Source organism: Heteronotia binoei, chromosome 11 (assembly GCF_032191835.1).
Source record: "Heteronotia binoei isolate CCM8104 ecotype False Entrance Well chromosome 11, APGP_CSIRO_Hbin_v1, whole genome shotgun sequence".
NCBI lineage: Eukaryota > Metazoa > Chordata > Lepidosauria > Squamata > Gekkonidae > Heteronotia > Heteronotia binoei.
Window position 1 is genome coordinate 78,601,458 of NC_083233.1, and position 23,925 is coordinate 78,625,382.

Here is a 23,925-nt window from a genome sequence, read left to right on the forward strand (position 1 = left end):
CCATGTATAAACTAAGGCATGCTTGGGGCAAGGTAACAGTAGCATGAGCAAAGTCTGATAACTCATAGCCAGACTGTCCAAGGACTGACCCAGGAAGTAGAGAGAGCAAGAGTCTTCAAAGAGTTCCATTGGATGGCCAGAACATGTTGTCTTGCCCAAGGCCAATCAATTAATCCAAGTGTGAAGAGGGACCTGAATCCAGTCCTTCCAGGACAAAGCCTTTTGCTCTTATAATTGCATGTTGACGATAAACTTATCTGCCTTGGAGATTGGTATCAGAAGACAGGATAGAACTATTTAACTCAATAAAATAAATGAGTTAGGAAGAGCCATTTCCTTTTGTTGTTCCCTCATGTGTGACTTCAGTGACTTAACACAGGATAGGTTGAAGATGGCAACCTGCTTGTACTCAGAGTTTCTACAGATGAGTAGAGCCTGTCCTCTTTAAAATTTCTTAAAAGTTGAAGTCAATGCTACAAGTCACATCACTATCAGTGTTCCCTCTAAGCTGCAAAGACTTGTGAGCAAAAATTCTACTTTGTGAGCTAGTGGTATTAAAGTTGTGAGCTACTGCATAAATTATTGTGTTCTGGGGTCATCCTTCCTGAGCTAAGACAAAAATGTGTGAGCTAGAGGCTAAAAATCTGTAAGCTAGCTCACACTAACTCAGCTTAGAGGGAACACTGGTCACTATCAGTAAAACTCCCATCAAAGACATTTCACATCATTTGTCTGTTAATCAGTAGGGCTCCTCCTTAAGGATGAATCACAGCTCAATTCCTTTCTGGTTTGGCAGAACTCCTTCCGTAAGGGGACATTTTACTTGTGACCCTATCCCTATGACATGTTGATGCAAGAGTCTCTGGAAGATGACAGACACTAGAGCACTGTGATTAAGCTACTTAAGGGCACTTGGCTTGGTTGGACAGCACTTTGTTGTTCATAGCTGTTACAAAGATGTGTGTGTAGCAGGAGTTGTGCAGGCTCTCCACAATGAAACTGATATGAAGAAGGGGTCTCCTCTGCTGATTAACCAATGAGATGCAATGGAAAGTTCAAGATACTGAAGCAATAGAAAGCCAGTTGTGGTTGTAGGCTAGAGTACTTTGTTCACTCTCGGGAATCAGATTTGAGACTTTTGAATTTTGCATATTTACATAAATTGGTGTGGCAGTATCTTCTTAGAAAAGGTGGAGGGGACAGCAACCTCAGGCTAGCTGCAAAAATTGCATTTCCTATATATGCATGGAAAGTTGCTCTTAATGAGTTGCTCAAGTTGTATTTATAGTCTATGTTAAGCAGTTATGTGAAGTTCTGTTTGCTATAGACATTTTGACCAATCTGTCCATTAGTTGAATGCCTTAGGTGTTATGAACTCCTACTTCTAGATCAGGCTCCTCAACTTTTTGAGCCTGTGGGCTCCTTTGGAATTCTGACCTTGGATGGTGGCCACAACCAAAAAATGGTTGCCAAAAGAAGCGGGGCCAGTCACAAAAATCTCAGGGAATAATAATTCTTGGATATTTCAGGCAGAAGATCTTTCTAACCAGATGCCTTTTAAAAATGAACATATTGCTTAAAAACATTTTCTTGCATACACACAGCTGATCTTCAGCCATACGGTGAAGGTCGTTGTGCTGTGGTGGCAGCTGCTGCTGAAGCATCTGTTTAAAAATCTACACAGCTAATCAGATCTCCAGTGGCCAATCAGAATGCTGCTGGGCAAACGCCCCACTTGGGTTCCCACCCGCATGCTTAAGACACTTGAGGGGGCACCGTGGCACCCATGGGCGCTACAGTGGGGAACCCTGGGCCAGATAACAGGTCCTAAACTCACACTATGAATGTAAGTTGCTGCTGTTTTCGGCAGTCACAAAGCGATTCTGGTTGGTCTGCGATGAAACTAGTCTGGTTTATTCTGGGGCTTGAGTGCTCTTCTTCCTCTTCCTCACCTCCCCACCCCAGTAAACAGAGGCAATTCCGAAGACTTGGTGCTTTGAAAGAGACCACAGTTTATTCTGGTTTGTAAGCAAGAAAACCTGCAGTTAGTTAAAGCTCACCAATTCTAATGTCACAGATAGACCGGTTTTCTTTCAAACCAGGAAGTCTTCTGTTTCGGCCATGCATGTGAGGGAGGAGGAGGGAACGCGTGGGTCTGAGGAGCAATCAGGTTTTGTTTGTGACATCTGAATCAATTAAATGGAGCTTGCTTCTAAGTAAATGCATTTCAGAACCAGTGTGTTCTTATTATGTTGGATGTGAGTGCACAATAGAAAAATTACAGGGTTAATGCTGCCTTGGAAGCCGCATTCTTTGACCTGGAAATCCAGCCCTCTAATCACGGATATGCCGTTGATGGTTTCCCAGCACAGAGAGAAATACACTCCATACATGCTCCAAAGGATGCTGCCTTTTGTTATAGAGTCATGTGTCTTGAAGCTGAGAACAGATCCTTCCGAACATATTCCAAGGATGAGCGCTGCCTGGAGGTACTGACATTCTAGTAACCGGAAGCTACTTTATATGTTCCAGCAGAGTGTTCTTTACACCTGAGCACACACTATTAAAATGTATCAATAAAGAAAATGTTTTTTCTTGTAGCAAACAGACTTGTTTCTGGAGGAACCAATTGAATTCCCAGCTTCTCCTCCCTACAAGTCAAAACAGGGATGTGGCATTAGGGATGCAGATTGTCTCTGTTCCAGTCATGAAATTCCAGTTTGGGAAAGAAATACCAGGTGTTTTAGAGGTAGAAAATGCAGCAGTTTGGTGTAGTGGTTAAGTGCATGACTCTTATCTGGGAGAACCAAGTTTGATTCCCTACTCCTCCACATGTAACTGCTGGAGTGACCTTGGGTCAGTCATAACTCTCTCAGAGCTGTTCTGCTCAAGATCAGTTTCTGTCAGAGCTCTCTCAGCCCCACCTACCTCACAGGGTGTCTGTTGTGGGGAGGGGAGGGGAAAGGAGATTGTAAGCCACTCTGAGACTCCAAGTGAAGGGCAGAGTATGAATGCTCTTCTTCATTTTCTTCTGTAATCCCATCCTTAGAATGTTTCAACAGCAGTTTGCAGGACAGAGTAGCTCCTGCCCAACTCTTGTGGCTCCAAGTGCCCTAGAAGCAGCTACGACTGGATGTTGCGCTCTAGAATTCCTACTGCAGATAAATGAAAGGCTCCATCTGAAAGGTGCTAATATGAACCTTGTCACCACTGCTTTGCTGCCTTTGCTGCCCAAGTTGCAAATCATCCTCCAAATGTGAAAGTCCTTGACTTATCTGCTTGCTGTCATTTCTCAGCATTGAATGAAATGCAGGAGCGAGAAACAAAGAAGCTTGGTTTTAAATCACACCTGTCAACTTGGAATGTATCATTCCATTTTGATTTGACAGGGGATGTGTCTGCATAGATATTGCCTCTATTTTTAAAAACCCACATAATTGTGAGCCCTAGAGCTCTGTTAATAGTAGAACCCTTTTACCTGGCTACGTTATATCAGGAAAAGGAGCACAGTCTTTGGTCAACATTAGAAGGTTTTTCCTCAAGTGCCCTTCAACAGGAGCTTGAATAGCCCCAGGAGTCCTAGCATCTTATCTGGAGAACAACAGGTATAGGTAAAAACCTGAACCACCAGCAATAATATTAAACCCTGTCTTGCTGATGTTTCACATGCAAAACAAAGCAGATGTTTATGAAGAGGGACATTTTGCATCCCCTGGAAATTCACTATTTCCAAAAAAGTGCCCCATCACGATCAACTTCCCTCCCCCCCAACACACACTCTTTTCTTGCCTTTTAAAACCAATTTTCTCTTGGTGTGAGGCAGTAGCTAATTAGGAAGCAGCACCTGAGCCTGTCACATTGTGCGGCACAAACACACACCATGGTGGCATTTCTTTCCCAACCAAGTAGTCCTGGGAGTAAGTTGCTGTTTTCAGGGGAATAGTTTCCTCCACCCTCGTGTGTCTTGAAGGATCAGCTTAAATTTCCCCTCCGGAGAATTTAATAAAACAGCATAAATTAGACGTGATATTGTTCAGTTTTTCTTTCCTTCCAGGAAGATGCTAGTTTGTATTTTAACTAGTATCTGGATAGGATCGCAGCTGTTGCCTGACCAGCTGCACTGCACTGTAGGTGACTGGGCAGGTGACAGGTGTCAAATAAAGGCCTTTTGCTAGAGAGGGCCGATGGGCTTCAGAGCACAGGTGAAGGCCCATGTAGACAAAGGACACACTGTATGGTGGTGGCTTTTTGGAGAATAAACAGCTGAGACATGATACTGTGAATAAACTGTTGACCTTTGTCTCCCTGGCTTATTGGTTCCTGCTACATTTATTTGCAATCAGTGCAGCGCTAAAAATATTTTCAAACCTCATTTTTAATTAAATCATGTGTACACATATCATTGGCATCAAGTCATATACATTAATGGAACGAACGCATATTTTAAAACATTGAGTATGGTATATTGATTAGTGTTGGACAAGAATCTGGCAGATTCAGGCTCAAATCCCCAATCTGCCACAAAGTTCACTAAGGCATCCACCTTCAACAGCTGTCTTGAAAAGTAAGTCTAATGTTTTTCAGTGGGGCATCTTCCCAGGGAAGTGTTCTTAGGATTGCAGCCTGAAAGACCCTTTTGCCTGCTGCTTTCCCTCAGCCTTTCCCACCCCACCGGGTGGTTGTGTGGATAAAATGAAGGCAAAAGTATGATGCCAGCTACTCTTGAGTTCCTGGAAGGAAGGGCAGGATTTTTTTTAAAAAACATACGTAATATATAAATTAATAATGATGGTAACAAAATTGAATCACAGATTCCAGATTTAGGTGGGTAGCCGGATTGGTCTGAAGCAGCAGTACAAAGTTTGAGTCCAGGGGTACCTTGAAGACCAACAAAGTTTGAATCTAGGTATAAGCTTCCATGTGCAAGCACACTTATTTGAAGAAGTATACATTCATATAGAAGCGCATACCCAGAATTAAACTTTGTCAGTCTTAAAGGTGCTGCTGGACTCAAACTGCATCCAAGATTTGTCCATGATATGTTCAATGAACAGTCTCCATGAATTCACAACTTTGTAAGTTTATCTTTGGCATGCTCTTAATTTTCAAATAGTAAGTCATTTCCATTATTTTCTGAGTCTTATTGGTCCCTTCCTTTCCCCCTCCACCCCAAATATTGTTCTTGATACTGCTAATAAACATAGTGACAGCTCTTATACAGATGGGATTCAGATATTTTTGACTATATGAAGAGGACACATTAAGGGATCTGATATTAGCTGCTATCCGAAGATATCATCCAATGTCTTAGTTCTGTTGCATTTCTCCCACAGGCTGAAATTTTTTTTTCTATGTCGCCTTGTCAGTAGTTATATTACTTCCTACACTTCTGTTAATATTTTCTGAGTCACTTTGTAATGTGTGGAACAGGGATGGCCAAACCATGGTTCAGGAGCCACATTTGGCTCTTTTGCACACATTGTGTGGCTCTCGAAGCCCCCACCACCCCGCCAGCTGGCTTGGAGAATGCATTTAAAGTTAAAGCTGCTTTCTTTCAACCTCTCTCCCCATCTATTTGCTTTCCTTCCTGTATTGCAGCTGTCAAACATCTGGTGTTGTGACTCTTACATTAAGCATGTTGGCCACCCCTGGTGTAGTACTTTGGTCTTAATCTGGAGAGATCTGCATTCAATTCATTCAGTCATGAAACTGGTTAGATGGCCATAGCCCACTAATGCCATCTCATGCTAGTCTACCTTATAGGGTGGCTGTCAGTTCCTTGGCAGAATAAAGTTTGAGTCCAGTGGCACCTTTCAGACCAACAAAGCTTCATTCCTTGGCAAATTATAGACAGTACATGTAACATAATCTGCATTCCCTTGGTCTGGGATGTTTTCTGCATGTTCAGATGTCCAAAGATGGTTATTCTTTAGATGTTTGTGCGCGTGACCAGAAGGTTCTTCAGAATGCATCAGGGGAAGCTCTGGAGTTCAGTGGCAATTCCTGCTTCGTTTTGCTGCTGCAGAGGAACAGGGCTCTTCATCTGGGGATAAAATAAAAGTAACAGATATAGGCAGGGGGTTTTTTTTAGTAGAAAAAGCTCAGCAGGAACTCATTTGCGTATTAGGCCGCATACCCCTGGTGTCACCATTGTTTCACCCATGGCTTTTTTGTAGGAAAAGCCCAGCAGGAACTCATTTGCATATTAGGCCACACACCCTGACACCAAGCCAGCTGGAACTGCATTCCTGCTCAAAAAAAGCCCAGGATGTAGGCAAGAAGTTCTTACTCTACAGCAGGGGAGACCAAACTTGCTTAACATAAGAGCCACATAGAATAAACATCAGATGTTTGAGAGTCACAATATATGAACATCAGATGTTTGAGAGTAGCAAGGAAGGAAGGCAGGCAAATAGATGGGACATGGAGAGGTGGAAAGAAAGCAACTTTAACTTTAAATGCATTCTCCAAGCTACCATCTCGCTTGGCTTGGAGAAGTGATTTTAAGAGAGAAATGCCATTTCCAAGCCAGCCAACAGGGTGGTGGGGGCTTCAAGAGCCACACAGTGTGTGTGAAAGAGCCACAGTTTGGCCACCAATGCCCTACAATTTCTAAACAGCTGACTCTGGGGTTTTTCACCCTAGTATGGAAGCTGAATAGGTCTGTATCATTAAAAAACAAAAGCTCCAACGGACAGGAAGAGGGGGATGATTCACACATGCATGTTCATTGATTAGTATCTTGCATGTGTGAAATTGCTGTTGTGGGTTGCTTGAGCTACATTTAAGTTGTCTGTGGCAATGTCTCTTCAAGCAATATAGAGTTAATACCTTCTTTTAGTTTTGCCACATGCATTGTCTAAGTTCTTAGATGTTTGACAAATAATAAATACTGAGGAATCAAATTATGAGTTACCAAAGTAATATATGTGTAAATGTATGAACCAGCCTATGGCAATTCTGCCTCTTCATCTCAAATTCTTTATGTAGCTGGAATCATCTCAGATATTTTAAATGTGTTTAAAATGTCATGATATTTGGCCTTTGAAAAATAAAGCAAACTTCTTGTGAATTCACATACTTCATTTTCCATTTCCCCCTGTAGCCTCGTCCACATTATCCAGCCGGGGTACACCCTGCGATCTGCTTTTGTTCTTTGCCACCATTCGTGATTTCTCTTAAATCTTGAATAAGCTATTCATCCTTTTGAAATTATTTTAATCGAACTACGTTTAATTGAAAGCCTCCTTTCCGCAGCTGGCTTTCTTTTGATTTTTTAGTCTATTTCCTCATTCCTGTTTCCTCTCCGTTTCCCCGCCATTATATTTCTAGTCTATCGCTTAGGATAAACCTGGGTCACAAAACTTGTTCATTCTATGAATGCAGGTCAGTCACCAACTGTGAATCTGTTGGAAGCCCAAGAATCCTTTGTAAATGTTCCTCAACATAAACTTCAGAAGAATTCAGTTGTACGCTTTCCAGCACTGCCAGCTCTTAGCCTGCCTGTATTTCAGCCTATACTGGAACATAAATGTCATCTAAGTCCATATATTTAAAGACTTACTAAAATATTCAGTGTGACCTTGATAGGAGAAACTAAGTAAAGGCAAGCAGTGGAAGCCCATGAGCTTGGACTGTATTGGATAGGATGATACAGGAAACGGTTATTGGGGCTAGAGCTGTATTAGCACGAGCAGAGACAAACCATGTTTATGTGTTCCTGTGGATTAATGGTTTCCAACTGCCACTTTGTGATCTTGCTAATAAGCTGCAGTTGCGTCACAAGGACGGATGTCCCGCAATTGTCTGAAGGGGAAGATAAAATAATGCACTAGATCAAATTAAAAGTAGATCCCATGTGGCAGGTTGAAGTGAAAGGAAGGTCCTCCTGGTTTTGAGATGGTGAAAATCCAGGTTGAAATAGGGTGTTCAGCAAGGTGCTGTATTGTTATAGTGCCACTCTTTTTCAGTACATAAGAGTCCATTCTCCAGAGAGGTTTGTTCACTTCCTACAAAGAACATCGCTTTCGGGGAAGTTATATGAGGACATCTGTGAGAAAGGAGATTCTTTCTGTTTATCAGGCAGAGAACTGAGGATGGGATAGGCTACATCTTCTAGGATCTAATCTCAGGACTTCGACAGCCAAGACCATTTGTCTGTTCCCGGCTCTGCTTGGCTGGTTTTCCTAACTAAATTGTGTGCTGGTCAACTTTCCTTACAACTGCTGGGCTATTGCTGCATTTAGAGCAGGAGTTATGAATGGTCCCAGTGCCATGAGCGCTTCCTTCTGCTCTGGACACTTTTTTACAAAGTATGAAATGTTTTCACTGGAAAAGGTTGCCGTGGTTGCATATGTTAACACTCTGCTGATTTGTAAGCCCTTCTTTTAAGGTTGCAAACAGTGCAATGCATGCTGCCGATCTCACTCTTGAAGCAGCTGCCCCCTAGTGGTAGCATATTAAAGATAAATTTGTGCTGAGATTTCTAAACTGCATTTAATTTTACATTGAGAATGCAGTGCTCTGTAGTGAAAGGAAGTTCATGAGCATCCAGCAGCAGGGTGCTCGCCTGAGTAACCCTCCAGTAGAATAGCTCCACCTTTTTTTAATTGCACACAGAGACCTACAAAATTATATATTAGTCCTGCTAGCTACAGTTGGGTAGCCGTGTTGGCCCAAAGCAGCGGAACAGTTTGAGTCCAGAGGCGCCTTTTATTTATTTGTTTTATTAGGTTTATGTCCCACCCTGTCGCAAAAATGGGCCCAGGGTGGCTCACAGCAATTAGGATCTAATAAACAACAGTGACATATAATAGAAACCAAGTTAAAGCAATAAAACAACACAAGATGACCAGCCAAGACGGCAGGGGTCCAGGAGGCAAGTGTGCTGGGATCTTGTCAGCTTCCTCCTGGGAGAGCCGACTGAATTGGTTCAAAACCGGACCTGAAGACAGACAAGGGGCTTCCAGTTCCCTTACTGTATCATCTGTGGTCAGGAGGTCTGTGAAATAGCTCAAAAATGCCTCATAGCCAATTCATTATAATTTTGCCTGTCTTGGGGCAAGGTAGTTAGTGACCAAATTGTCCTAAATAATTGGGCTGGGTGAGAGCTCCCAGACACAATGGAAGCCACATAGAAATTCTTCTTAGCAGCCTTGATAAACATCCTATAAGACAAAGTTTTATTCTGGGTATAAGCTTTCATGTGCTTTCCTCATTCCACAGTTAAGAAGGGTGCATCTGCCCATTGTGATAAATTTATTTCCTTCACTATGTCTCCTCCTCCCCTCCCCTGGAATTAAACCCCAACAAATGGTGGCCATATAAACTAAGCTTGTTATTCCAGTTTGGTCCTTGCATCTGTTATACACTGTTTATTATGCTAATTTGCTGCTCACCCTCTACCTATATATGGACTAGTAGCTGGCATTTCGATGCATCTGAAGAAGTGTACATGCACACAAAAGCTTATACCCTGCATAAAACTTTGTTGGTCTTAAACAGGGGTGGCCAAACTTGCTTAGCGTAAGAGCCACAAGAATAAAGGTTAGATGTTTGAGAGCTGCAAGACATGAATGAGAGCCACAAGACAGGAAGGAAGGAAGATTGGGCGAGGGGAAGGTGGAAAGAAAGCAACTTTAACTTTTAAATGTATTCTCCAAGTCACTGGCTGACTTGGCTCGGAGAAGTAATTTAAACAGAGAAATTACTTCTCCTAGCTGGCCGATGGAGTGGTGGGGGCTTCAAGAGCCATACAATGTGTGTAAATGAGCCACATGTTGCTCCCGAGCCACAGTTTGGCCAATCCCGGTCTTAAAGGTGCCCCTGGACTTGAACTTTGTCGCTCGTGCACCCAAGAGAAGAGAAAGTTGTCAGTCTCTTCTTGAACTGAATGTCGTAAAGAAAAATTCAGATTTTTAAAAATCTGAGTCTCCAGATTTAGGATACTGTTTATGTTCTTGAAACCGTTTGTTGTTTTTTAAAGTAGTAGGGACATGGCCTTGTCTAAAGAGAATGTGGGTTTTCCCCCTCACAGTGTCATCAGTCTTCAGGGGAGGATATGGAGATCTCTGACGACGAAATGAACCCATCTCCCATCACGAGTGCAGAATGTGCCAAAAACATTGTGGTGAATACCTCAGTCAACAACTCTGCCGTGATGGCTCCTTCCATCCCCATGCCTCCACCTGGGTATCCTCCTCTGCCTCCACCACCCCCACCTCCTCACCAGGCCGGCTTTCCGATGCCTCCGCCTCTCCCCCCTCCGCCTCCTCCACCAACGCACACCACGGTCACTGTTCCGCCTCCACCCCTTCCTGCGCCTCCTGGGGTCCCGCCGCCTCATATCTTGCCTCCCCTCCCTCCGTTCATGTTCCCCGTCATGCAAATGGACATGATCAGCGTCTTGAGCAACCAGTGGGGGGGCATGTCGATGTCTTTTCAAATGCAAACCCAGATGCTGAGCCGCATGATGCAGGGGCATAACACGTACCAGTACCACCCTTTCATGGGGAACCGGATGCAGTTTGTGAACCTCCCTCCCTACCGACACTTCTCCATGGGAGCAGCGATCGGCCGGGGGCAGCCCTGGCCACCTTTGCCCAAGTTTGACCCTTCTGTCCCCCCGCCGGGCTATGAGCCCAAGAAGGAGGATCCGCACAAGGCCACTGTGGACGGTGTCCTCTTGGTGATCGTGAAGGAACTAAAAGCAATCATGAAAAGGGACTTGAACCGGAAGATGGTGGAGGTGGTGGCCTTCAGGGCTTTCGATGACTGGTGGGATAAGAAGGAACGTCTGGCAAAGGTAGGACTTGAGCAACAGTCATGGTTAATAAAGAGGAGTGGCTTTGCAATGGGAAAAATTACAGGCAAGACTTCTGTGCTTGGAGGTACATAAAGTCAAACGAGGAGAAATACGTGGCCTCTGGGGCTCACAGTTCTGTATGGGAGGAGCCATTTCTCAGTTCATGCATATAGAAGGTCACTGGCTCGAGTTCTGGGTCTTATAATTTTTAAAGGAATTTTAGAGAGCAGAACTGGAAAGCCCTTTTGCCTGGTACGCTCAAAAATCACTGCTGGTTAGTGAACCAGTAACATAGCTCTGTAGAGATCTGTATGAAAGGGCCACTTTCATACAGCTACAGACTTGGGTGTGGCTTGGTGTGTATTTCTGTCTTCACTGTCCTGTATCAAAAGGTGGTCACAATGGCTTTCCTAGAACCATCCTGTATCCATTTACAAGCTTTCCTGAGGGTCCTAGCTTTGCCAAAAGCCTGAGAAGGGATTATTCTATAGCCTGTTAGATGCCTTTTGCAGCCTCAAAGCAGACCCCAGAAAAGGACGGTTATCTTCTGCTAGGCAGAGCTAAGATTTTGGAGTTAATCATCAGACAATCTTTATCAGAGGAAGGAGTTGGTACAATCCTGCCTGGGATTTTGCCAGAGATCACACTGGCAACGTAGCTCAGAACGTGTTCTAAAAAGTAAAATCTTAACTTGAGTAATGATGCTGGCCCCTAGCTCCCAGAGTTAGCTGTGTGCTCCTGTGTTTTACATTCTGTTAACCTTCTTCCTGCTTACGCAGGCATCCCTCACTCCAGTAAAGTCTGGAGAGAACAAAGATGAGGAAAAGCCGAAACCAAAGGATCGCATCACATCCTGTCTTCTGGAGAACTGGAATAAAGGAGAAGGCCTGGGCTATGAAGGGATCGGCCTGGGCATCCGAGGGGCCATCCGGCTACCATCTTTCAAGGTCAGAGCTTCACTCTTCAGAAAAAGTCCTGGCAATACTTGATAATTTTTTAGAAGTTAGTTTTGTCTGCAAGTAGCAGTGATTGCCAGTCAGATACTTTGATGCGTAACAGATGTGAAATGTCTGATGGGTGGGTCCCTCAGAATGTAAGCAGTACCCTACCATCCTCAGGAGAAGAGCAATTCAGGTGCTTTCACTGGGGGCAAGAAGGCAAACATGTAAAGTGGTTGGCAATCTCTGGGGGAATTATGTTAACTTTTCTGTGCTTGATAAAGTTTAACCTAGCTTTAAGTGAAGATTCCATCATGCGTTAAGAAGTCCTTCAAAAATTGAATGAATGGAGGTCTTATTAGGAACTTTCTGTTTAGTTTTGGCTGTTATAATTCAGACTTCTGTTCAGCTTCATGTATTTATTATACTGGATTTAGAGTGCATTCTCACCTCCCTAGTTGAATGGGTTTGTTGAAAAGGATGCCTGCATGAACGAATTACATCTCTTTATAGCCCAGAGATGGCCAAACTCGCTTAATTAAGAGCCACATAGAATAAACATCAGATTTAGGTAGGTAGGAAGGAAGGAAGGAAAATATATGGGGGAGGGGGAGAGATGGAAAGAAAGCAACTTTAACTTCAAATGCACTCTCCAAGCTTCCAGTTGGCTTGGCTTGGAGAAGTGTTTTAAAGAGAGAAATGCCTTCTCCAAGCCAGCTGATGGGGGGGTGGCTTCGAGAGCCACACAATATGTCTGAAAGAGCCACATGTGGCTCCTGAGCTTCAGTTTGGCCACCCCTGATATAGCCTTTGTTCTGTTCCTTTTTGGCAGGTAAAGCGAAAGGAGCCACCTGAAGCTGCCTCAGCTGGAGACCAGAAAAGAATCCGGCCCTCTCCTTCAGTAGATGATGAAGATGAAGGTTGGCAAAACCACTGTTTTTGCTCAAAACACTATCTGGGTTGTCCAACACCCTTTTCTGCTGAACAGTTGAACTTTCCTAGCAGTATATTTCCTAGCAGAACTTTCATAAGCAGCCCACTACTTATGTCTAGGATGGGGCTGGGGTGTGGGGGACTGCTTTTCTCACCTTTGGAATCTTGTGGCTGACACTCCCCCCCCCCCCAATTTACTTTTACACTTCAGAATCTGAACGAGATCGAGACCTGCCAGATGCAGCCTCCAACACTTCCAAGAAGGATGCAGAAGGTGTTGGCCTCAGACGAAGACCTGCCCGGCCACTGGAACTAGACAGTGAGGGAGAGGAGGAGGATTCAGGCAAAGAGGAGGAGGAAGAGTCCTCTTCAGAAAAGGAGGCGGAGCAGGAGGAAGAGGAAGGAGTGATGAAATCAGTGTCAGACAAGGTAGGTCATACATTTGACTGGGTTTTTTCCCTCTGAGTGCCTTTGCACGGCTTTCCAAACCAGGGCTCTTTGGATGCGCCTGTAGGGTCGCTGAAGACTGCCTGCCTTACAACTTTATCTGCAGGAATATTTTACAGACTTCCCTCCACCCATAAAGAGGATCTTGTTCAGTGATTTCATAAGCGGGCATCTGAGAGAATAAGCAGGTATCCTATGAGAATTCCTGGCAGTGAGAGCGGTTCCTCAGCGGAACAGGCTTCCTCGGGAGATGGTGGGCTCGCCTGCTTCAGAGGTTTTTGACTAGAGACTAGATGGCCGTCTGTCAGCAGTCCAGATCCTGTGAACTTAGGCAGATCATGTGAAGGGGGGGCAGGATGTCTTGCATCAGTGCTTAGTTCTCATAGCCCTTTCTTACACACCCAGGGAAATGCTGGTTGACACTTTCGGGTCAGTCAGCAGTTTTTCTCCAGGCCAGTTTGGCCAGGGATCCTGGAGGGTTTTATCTTCTGGGCGTGGAGCAGGTGTCGCTGGGGATGTGGAGGGGGGTGGTGGTATTTGTGAATTTCCTGCATTGTGTAAAGGGTTGGACTAGATGACCCTAGAGGTCCTTTCCAACTCTGTGATTCTAGAGAGGAATCAGTGGAGAACAGAAATAGCATGGGATTATGGTAGAGCAGACCCTGCTCTGGTTGATTTTGCACTGTCTAATCATCATAGATTACGTAGTTCTTCTTAAAGAGACATTTGTACTTTGGCCCCTCTGTTGCTGGTGAGGAGAGGACAGAAAGAGCATTGTTAAATTTTATGCAGCTCTGTAGATATGCACTTGCTGTTGCATGTTGCTGGTACAATTGCAAGTAATGCTTCGCCAATGCAGTTTCCAGCTTTTATCTAAGTGTATCAGGCTTATTCTTCCACAGGCCTCTTTGTGAATCAGGGAAGGTTGGTTGCCTGCCTGCAGAGTTGGAGAACAAAGATGCAGAAAAGCTATTTGTGACACAGTAGAATAGGGTGCTGCCCCTTAACCCACAAAGATTAATTTTGTTTGTATGTGTGTGTTTTCCCCTTTGCTACTATCATATAATCACAGAGTTTGAAGGGGCCATGGAGGCCATCTAGACCAACTCCCTGCTTAATGCAGGATTAGCCTAGAGCAGGGGAGCCACATGTGGCTCTTTCGCACAAATTGTTTGGCTCTTGAAGCCCCCATCACTCCATCAGCTGGCTTGGAGAAGGCATTTAAAGTTAAAGTTGCTTTCTTTCCACCTCTCCTTCTGTGGCCGTAGTGGTTAGAGTGTCTGACTGGGAATTTGGGGGACCCAGGTTCAAGTCTCCACTCTGCTGTGAAGCTCACTGGGTGACTCTGGGCCAGTCAACATACTTTTCTCAGCTTAAGGGTTCTTGTGAGGATAACATGGGGAGGACCAGGGACACACCCTAAGCTTTTTGGAGGACCAGCAGGATAAAAATGTCCTGTAATAGATTGATGTGCCAAATGCCGTAGGAGCTCTTTATAAGGCCTTGAGCCTCATGTTTTCCCCTCTGAAAACCTGGGTGCTTGCTGAATTTGTAAAATGTCTTGTTTCCCAAGGAAGAGGAGGAAGATGCTAATGAAGAGGAAGAAGAGGAGGAGGAGGAGGACGACGATGATGCTGAAATAGAAACAAGTGAAAAGGAAGAGGAGCAGGATTCTGAGGAAGGTCTGAAGTCTTTCTGGTAGCTAAATGAATCTGCGTTATGCTCTTGGAGAAAAAATATATTTTTGGGGTGGTCTTGGTGGGATATGCACAACTCCTTGGGCTGATAAGCCTCACTGGCTCAGTCTGCAGCTAATTATCATAACTCATTAGTGAAACTCAGTCCACTGAAAGGAGATGGGTGATAGGAAAGCTTCAACTCAGGAGTCTGATGGCCCATTCTCATATGCAAACCAATAGTCAACAAGCGAAGAACATGCATGTGTGAATCAGCTCCAGGGCTGGTTAATGCTGTGTAGTTGATTAAAGATGAGGTGCCTTTGTGTTGTGCATAGCAGATCACAGGGAAGGGTGGGTTATAAATCTAAAATAATAACAATAATAATAATAAAGCAATGCAACGGGTCCTAGATGAAGTACACCACAGCGTCCTGTTCAGTTTAGATTTTGAAGTGCAGTAAAGTTCTCGTGAGGAATGCCGTGATATGATTAAATTTGCTTTTCACACTATCACACTTATCAGGGAAGGGGTTAAAATAAATTGGCCAGTATCATATCATGATGGAGCCCTTTGTGTGCCTAAATTAAAAATACTTTATGTTGTTATTTTTACCCCCTCTCCAAAAAAGCTGTTGTAAAATTGGGGGGGGAAATCCTGAGAAGTGAACCAAAATGCAAAAGAGGAGCCACATGTCTTCCTTACAAGGAAAGGCTTAATGTTGCATCTTTTTAACACAGGGGGAGAAAAGATGACTAAAGGGCAGACCAAACTTTGAATGGTGTGGGCGAAACGAAGGAAGAGATTCTTGTGTCCTTGGTTATGACAAGAAATGTAAGAGCAGCCCTCATAAAGAGCAGGGGTCCTGCAATGAAAGCTATCTGAAGTAGGTTCAAGATAAAAAGAACCATTTAACACAATGTGTAATTAATTTCTTCAAGATGTTGTAATGGTTGCTAGCATGCGATAAATGAGCCAGTCTTGTGTAGTGGTTGGGGTGTTGCACTAGAGCAGGGGAAAGCCAAATTCAAGTAGTCCTCCTTACCGATCCATGATGGACACTGGCCCAAACTCACTGGGTATTTTAGATAACAACTCACCAATTTAAATAGCAACTTAAAATGTTAACATTTTATCTCGCTTATAGAAGATCTCGGAAGTCCTGCCTCCTCGAGAGCAGAGGTTGAGTCGTCGGATGAAAGTGATGAATCCACAGAATTTGGAACGAGTTCTGATTCTGATGAAGATGAAGAAGAGGAGGAGGAAGAAGATGAGGAGGAGGAGGAAGATGATGAAGGGGGATCTATGGAGCAAGAAAGAGAAGCTGTACTCACGGAAATAACAGTAGAACCTCTTGTGCAAGAACCTGAGGAGGAGGAAGAGGATGAGAAGGAGACCATCCTGGAATTGTTTCCAGTGGAACCGGATGTGTACATGCAGGAGGGAGTCCCTCTAGTGCAGGTGGAGCCTTCTGCTGTGCCGGCAGGAGAGGAACTGAAGGAAGAAGCCCACCCCGTGGAGGAGGAAAGCAGCGAGGTGCCTGAAGAATCTCTTGCTGCTGCAGAAGTGCTGATGGTGATGGAGCAAACTGAAGAGGAGAAGCTGCAACAGTCCCCTGCATGCCTACCAGGTATAGGTTTCGATTCAACAGTCTTGGTCAGGGGTGTCAAACTCATTTGTTATGAGGGCCAGATCTGACAGAAACGAGACCTTGTCAGGCCAGGCCAGGCCATGTGTGTCATAAAATGTAATGCCAGGTAGCGGAGATGTAAACTTTATAAAGGATATAGACAAACGCAAAGATTTTGTATCTCCCATGTGATCGAGGGAACTGGGCAAAGGAAGCACTGACTCTTTCCCTCCCTCTCCAGGGGATGAGGAGGGGGCGAAGCCTCAGCCAGTAGAAGGAAAAGAGGCTTGGCTCAGTAGCTCCGATGTGCATTTGAGAGAGCCTTGCAAAGCAAGCAGTTCCTCTCTAGGGAGGAGCCTCAGCCAATGGAGAAAATAGAGGATTAGCTCTGTAGCTCCTAGGCGATTGAGCAAGCCTAGCAAAGCAAGCTGTGACACAGAAGGAAGCAAGACAGAGGGAGAAGGAAGCAGACTTTCTCACAGGCTTGATAGGAACCCTTTGGGGGCCTGATTCGGCACCTGGGCTGCACATTTGACATGCCTGGCCCCTAAGTCTCTGTCCCTGTCCTACTAGTTCCCTCCCAGCATTGAGTGTGGGGTGCTGAAAGTGCATCTGCTCCGGTATGTACTCTGTGCTCACTTTTAACAAGGAAGGAGCACTTATTTTGAGAAAGAAACCACTCTTACGGTAGATCTGATTACTGCAAATAATCAGTGGCTTTTAACAATGAAGGCTGATGGAATTTCCATGTTCACAGGCGGTGTATCTCTGACTACCAGCTGCTGGGAGGGCGGGTCAACCATACGGGGGGAGGCTTTGGCTTCTGTGTGCTTCCTTGTGAGCCTTCTGGGAGTGCATGGCTGGCCACTGTGGGAATGGGAATCAGGATGCTGCTGCTGCCTGTTGGGCTGATCCAGCGCAGGACTGTCCTTAAAGTGTTAACCATGCATGATTGCAGTCTGTTACAAATACATGCTACTGGTTTCTGGATGGGCCTGTGAACTACAGAGCCAATTCCACGGGACAGCCAACCTGTGTGATTTTCTGATAAAATATTTGTGAAGATGCATGATTAATGTTACATATTATAACTTTAGAAGACTTGTAGTGTCCATTCTGGTTCCAAGAGCTTCCTGATTCTGTGCAGTTTAGGTGCACTTTGGTTTCTGGGCCTCTCTTAAAATTGCTGAATCGGCAGATTTAAAACATTCTCTTAGATTTGGAAAAAAAAAATGCTGCATTTCATGCCTCATGTCTAGCTAAAAGCCACAGAAGTAATTTGTGTTCCTGTTATCTTCTTGGGATGTCAAGCATATGTTCCTAATGGTTGAAAAGAGCATAAGTCCCATAGCACTTTCAAGACTGTCACGCCCCTGATGGCCCCCATCATGCCCCGCCATGGCCGCTGCTCTCCTGGTGGCCTGGCTTGGGCTTGGGCCCATTTAGGCTTCCCAGAGGTCTCAGAATGTGGGAGGGCAGAGCTGGGTTACTTCACCCCTCGGTGCTCTTGTCCTCCCCGGCTGTGCTTGGGCTCCTCCCTCTCTCTCATTCGGCAGCCCTCTGGTTGTAGCAGCCTGCTTCCTCCCTGACCTCTCAGTCTCTGGCCTTTTATGTTGTCCCCGGCCCCTTCCCTTCCTCCCCGGCCCCACCCCCGGATAACCCCGCCCTCGCTTATAAGCGAGGACGCTGTGGGTGGGCTTCCTGGGGCATGTGCTCCGTGGGACAGCCGAGAGGGCTGTGATGCTGGCACTGCGTCTGGGTGCGACTCGACCACTGCTCACGAGCCTGGCAGGACGGGCCGCACCGGGTGGCCGGGAGGTATCTCAGGGCCCCAGGGTGTGTGGGAGGGGCTCCCGTTGGAGTCCTGTCATGGCCGGGCCGGGACAAAGACTAACAAAATTTGTGGCTCCTCACCTGCCACAAGTTTGGTTAGTCTTTCAGGTGCTCCTGGACTCCTGCTCTTTTCTGCTACTACTGACAGTTTAACACAGTTACCCATCTGGATCTGTTCCTAATAGTTGTTCAGGTGCCGTCGTCATCTTCTTTTTTTAAAGACAATGATAGCTGTGATATAGCCCCAGAAATAGAAAAGCAGTGGCTGTACAAAGTGATGATTCCCACACACTTGAAAGGAAACCTGGCAAGATCCATGGGACTTTTTGCATATAGAATCATAGAGCTGAACAGGACCTCCAGAGTCATCTAATCCAGCCCCCTGCACCATGCAGGTTTTTTTGTTTAGATTCAGGGTTTGAAACTAGAACAACAGTTGAAATCAAGACACACACTGGCTTCACCACCCCATGGTGGTTGCCAGCATCCAAGAGCAATTTTAGATAAGAGTCTGAAAAAGTGTGAGTTCTGTCTCTTGAAGACTTAGAACGAGCTTTGGGCAAAACTACAAAGATTTTGAATGTCTCTGCGATGCGTAAATCCTGCATCTTCTCTTTCCCTGCCATAGCGGCTTATTTTCAGTATATTCAGCATCCATTTATTTGTCAAAAAAATTATATGTTGCAAACTGCAAAAGAGTACACACACATTCCCCTCTCTTTTTATAATCATGTTTTGTTCTATGGTAAAAGCATTCAAAAATACTGGTCACTGGCCACTGAAGATGTAAAGCATCCTTCTTTACAGATGTCTGCGCAGATGGAGAAATAAAATTGTGTTTGCCTGGGTTGATCAACAGGGCAGTTGTGGGTGGATAAGCAGCATGCTTTTTGGACAGGTGGGTAGATGGGAGTCTAAACGCCCTTTTAGATTTTCCAACTTGGCACCATGAACTGTTTTTGTAAGCGCTGTGTGGTATATCCCAATGGAAAACTATAGCGACCAAGTAACCTCGCTTACTGCTTTATCTTTTGCAGTGGAGGAGTCTGAACCAGGCACTGAGCTGGAACATGAGGTGCCAGATAGCCCGAAGCCAGAATCTCAAGAGGAGGAAACCTTCCGTCCACCAACACCAGTGGGGCTCTTTGGAGAGGTCTTGTCCAGCAAAAACTCATTCTTCACCAAGTCCGAGGACAGCAGCTTAGAAGCCCAAGCAAAAAGCAGTCTGCAGCCTACAGCGGAGGAAGAGCAGCAGCACCCTCGAACTCCTGGACGGGATGTCCTGGCCCATACAGAGTCTTCTGTACTTCCTGTCCACCCGGTACCCCCCTGCTCGCTTCCCCTCCCGTCCGTTGGGGCCATGAAAGAGGAACCGTTGCTGCTTCCAGACAAGTTCCCCGAACAGATAACCGTGACCAAACCATCAGTGGAGGAAGAGCTCCCTCGGACTCCCGGGCGGGACATTTTAGCCAAGTGTTCCCACAGTCTCTCCAAGTCCCAGAGCACAGACACGGTCCCAGCCACCCCCGACAGTGATGCTCCTCTGACAGGAAGCAGCTTGACTTTAAGTTCCCCTCAAGTCCCCGGAAGCCCCTTTTCCTACCCATCGCAATCCCCTGGGATCGCCAGCGGCATCCCTCGGACTCCAGGGAGAGATTTCACTTTCACGCCTACTTTCCCGGAGCCTGGTGCTATCCACCCTTGCCTCTTGTCCGTCAAGAAACTCTCCGAGGATGAACCCGATGAGAAAATCTTTAAGGAACCTCTCGGTGCTTCCTTATTGGTGGGCATGAACAGCGTTCCCTCCCCCATTCCCTTTGCCAGCCCTCCTGTCCCTGCTTTCCACACGCATATTGACATATCTCCCAACAAGCAGTTACCGCTTTCTGTTCAGCCTTGCTTATTCATGGAGTCAAAGACGTCTTTAGAAGAGTGCAGCGCAGATGGAAGAGCTCTTTTGCCCTTCCCGGAAGTTCCTGCTACGTCTCCACCCCTCCCTCCACCACTTCCCCCATCCTCATCCATCGTGCCCGGCAGAAGGAAACCCGGTCGACCAAAAAGATCATCCCCTCTGGGCCCTATGTTGGATGCCTATTCCAGCAAATCCATCGAGCCGCCTCTTCTCCCAGTCCCAGTCGCCTTGCCTGAAAGTGCCGTAAGCAAAGAGTTGTTAAGTGGCCACCCAGATTCCTTCTACCCTCTTATAAAAGACACGGAAGCCGTTCCCCTGGATTTCAGGAATGACGGCTTCCATGACAAGGTAGCACCAGAGGTCTTAGCTGAGAAGCTTCCCTTTAAGGAGCTGGAGAACCAATGGAATGAGGACTTCAAAGAGGAAGATGCTCTCTTGAAATCCAAAAGGCAGTGGCGACGCCAGAAAAAGAGGCCCGAAGACGTCCCAACCGTTCCTTCTCCCGAATATTCCCCACATCGATATCACTTTAGGCCCCGCTCTGAGTTCGAGGAGATGACGATTTTGTATGACATTTGGAACGGGGGTATCGATGACGAGGACATCCATTTCTTGTGCGTGACGTACGATCACTTGTTGCAGCAAGACAACGGGATGGACTGGCTCAACGACACCCTCTGGGTATACCATCCTCATATCCTTTTCTGCTGAGTCACCCGACTGGACTTAACTTTGGGAATATAGACTTTTGAAAGAGCTAGATTGATCGAGCATAGCTAAGTATTCTGCTATCATGGAATTTAATTTTTTATTAAATTTAATTTTAGATTTATATCCCGCAAGCGGGCTCAGGGCAACTTACAACAATAAAACAACATAGTTAAAATAATATCATAAAAACAGACAGTATCAAACAGGAGCAGCACACTAAACAATCTTACAGACATAGGTGGTAAACAGCAGGTGGCTGATGGTTAACAGCATAACACCATAATGGTGAAATGCTGGGGAAGTGATGACTTTCAAAGGATGCTCACTGGATTAATTAAAAGCCTGATGGAAGAGCTCTGTCTTACAGGCCCTGCAAAACCTTGATAAGTCCCACAGGGCCCGGATCCCCAGCGGGAGCTCATTCCACCAGGTAGGGGCCCGGACCGAAAAGGCTCTGGCCTTTGCTGAAGTCAGCCAGGTGTCCTTAGGACCAGGGACTATGAGAAGATGTTGAGCAGCAGACCTCAGAGCCCGGGGGGGTTCATATGGGGAGAGGCAGTCCTGAAGATATGCAGGCCCCTGGCCATAAAGGGCCTTAAAGGTAAGGACCTACACCTTGAACTGGATCCAGTACTCGAGAGGTAGCTAGTGCAGTTTGCGCAGCGCTGAAATATCGTTTTGGCCTTTTTTGCATGTTGTCTTTGAGCTTTGTGCTCACTCACCATACAGTTTCTAAAAATACCTGAGTGCTTGGCAGTACAGGGTTTGATTTCTACACAAGCACTTCCAGTTTCCTACATCCACAGGTACTCTCCTGTCCAGGGCTCAGAAGAAGGAAATGACCCTGTCTGCAAGCCCCAGAACCTCTCATTGGCTGCTGTGATACTCTTGAAATACAATTCTTGTTCTAATGACAGGAGTATGCAATACTCATTAATGTAGCTTAGGATGAGAGTCTAGAAACTGCAGTGGCATATTTTGACAGTGTGGCTAACTTTAGAAAATTGTAGGTAATTTCCTTGATGGCTGCCAAATCTATACTTGACAACTTCCACGTAACATTTTCTGTCTCGAGCAGTTTACTGTGTAATTCCCATTCTATCCCAAATGAAATGCCACAGGGACTGGGCCAAATGTAACCTTTTATTGAACCAACAGGGGTTAATAAGGGAGTATGTGAGCTTTCAGCCTTCGTAACACTCTTCATTTGCTTGATGAAGACTTCTCTGAATCTCAGAAGCTTGCATTCCAGCTAAATCAGTGGTGCTTAGGGTTTGTAGAATCTTTCAGGCTCAAAGATGGTGCTTAGTCCGTGGCTCGCAGAGAGCTACATTTGTAGCTGTCAGAAACCAAAAGAACTGCCCAATTACTGTATGCTGTGCGCCACCCTACCAGACAGCCACCTCCATAACATAAAATGCAGTGATTAGGTACATAATTATAACCGTGACTGCAGAGAAAGCCAGCATGTCATAGTAGTGAAAAGCAGCAGACTACAATCTAAAAACCAGATTTGATTCCTTGCTTCTCCACATGCAGCCAGCTGGGTGGCCTTGCTGCAGACTCGGGTTGCCAATCCCTGACCATCAGCAGGGGATGGGGGGGGTAGAATTGCCAGGTCGAGAAACTCCTGGAGATCTGGAGGTGGAGCCTGGGGAGGCCAGAGACCTCAATGGGGTACAATGCCACAGAGCCCATCCTCCAAAGCATCCATTTGCACCAGGGGAACTGTTTTGAGTCTCCTTAAAAAGCAGAGGAAAGCGGGGTATAAAAACCTACTCTTGTTCTTCAGCCACATGATTTCCCAGGCCCTTTACTTCTGTCCCAGCACAGGGCCTGCCTGCAGCTCACCTGTCCTTCCAGCCTCTCTGGGGACAGATGTTTCAAGGTGGGAAGCATCTGGAGTCCAGTTTGGTGCAGTGGTTAAATGTGCCGTCTCTTATCTGGGAGAACCGGGTTTGATTCCCCACTCCTCCACTTGCACCTGCTGGCATGGCCTTGGGTCAGCCGTAGCTCTGGCAGGGGTTGTCCTTGAAAGGGCAGCTGCTGTGAGAGCCCTCTCCAGCCCCACCCACCTCACAGGGTCTCTGTTGTGGGGGAGGAAGGGAAAGGAGATTGTGAGCCGCCCTGAGACTCTTTGGAGTGGAGGGCGGGATATAAATCCAATATCTTCTTCTTCTTCTGTCAGCAGCAGGCTTTAGGAAATCAATAGCCTTGCCCACTTTCCTGGAACACGGGGGCCACATTGGGGAATGACTGCTCAGAAGAGCCGCAGAGATAGAGCCAGAGCTGTCTCCCAAGCCACAGTGCATTTCTTTCCTAAACTGTGCTAGTAGATTCTCTGTGTGGGTTTTTTTTTAACCCTGCATGCTGCTTTTTGTATTTTGTGTTTATTTTGTAGTGATTCTCAGGGCAAAAAGCTAAATATGCTTTGCTGAGTAAGCCGTAGGGATCTGGTGGCCCACAAACTGCTAGGTTTCTCCCTTAACACGGAGCCACCAACCAGCTTTTTGACCCCAAAGAAGAAGAAACGGGACGATGGGATGCGAGAACACGTGACAGGCTGTGCCCGAAGTGAAGGCTATTATAAAATCGACAAGAAGGACAAGCTGAAATACCTCAACAACAGCCGCGCGTTTGCCGAGGAACCTCCAGCTGACACACAGGTAAGGAGCTCCTCCTCTCTGCCAGTTTGCCTTCACTTAAGGCAGGTTGGGAACTTGGTTTGCTTGGGAGCATGCAGATTGGGTGGAAGAAACAAACTGTGACGCTTCATCTGGAGTTTCTGGATGTTAAATCTGTGATAGCCACTTGGAGGTGAGATGGGTATAGTCCTGACCATGGGGGGTGGGAGCTATGCACCAGCAGTTGGGTGGAAAGGGACATGAAATGTCAGGAATCAGGATGTGTGAATGCTTTGCTCACTGTGCTGAATTCCTCGTCTGATGAAGTGTGCTTAAGAGCACACGAAAGCTGACGTTCTAAATAAAAATTGGTTGGTCTTAAAGGTGAAACTTGACTCCTGCTTTGTTCAATTGTA

General features: G+C 45.8%; 1 protein-coding gene across 1 annotated transcript in view; it reads left to right on the top strand.

The window, feature by feature from the left end:
• Positions 1-23,925, top strand: part of SETD1B (SET domain containing 1B, histone lysine methyltransferase) — a 49,407-nt gene that overhangs the window by 17,637 nt on the left and 7,845 nt on the right. The window contains exons 7-14 of the mRNA XM_060250155.1: positions 10,037-10,804; positions 11,584-11,751; positions 12,575-12,662; positions 12,887-13,104; positions 14,696-14,804; positions 15,947-16,429; positions 19,300-20,868; positions 23,385-23,551. Of these exons, the coding sequence (XP_060106138.1) occupies positions 10,037-10,804; positions 11,584-11,751; positions 12,575-12,662; positions 12,887-13,104; positions 14,696-14,804; positions 15,947-16,429; positions 19,300-20,868; positions 23,385-23,551 (3,570 nt within the window). The remainder of the gene's footprint in view (positions 1-10,036; positions 10,805-11,583; positions 11,752-12,574; positions 12,663-12,886; positions 13,105-14,695; positions 14,805-15,946; positions 16,430-19,299; positions 20,869-23,384; positions 23,552-23,925) is intronic.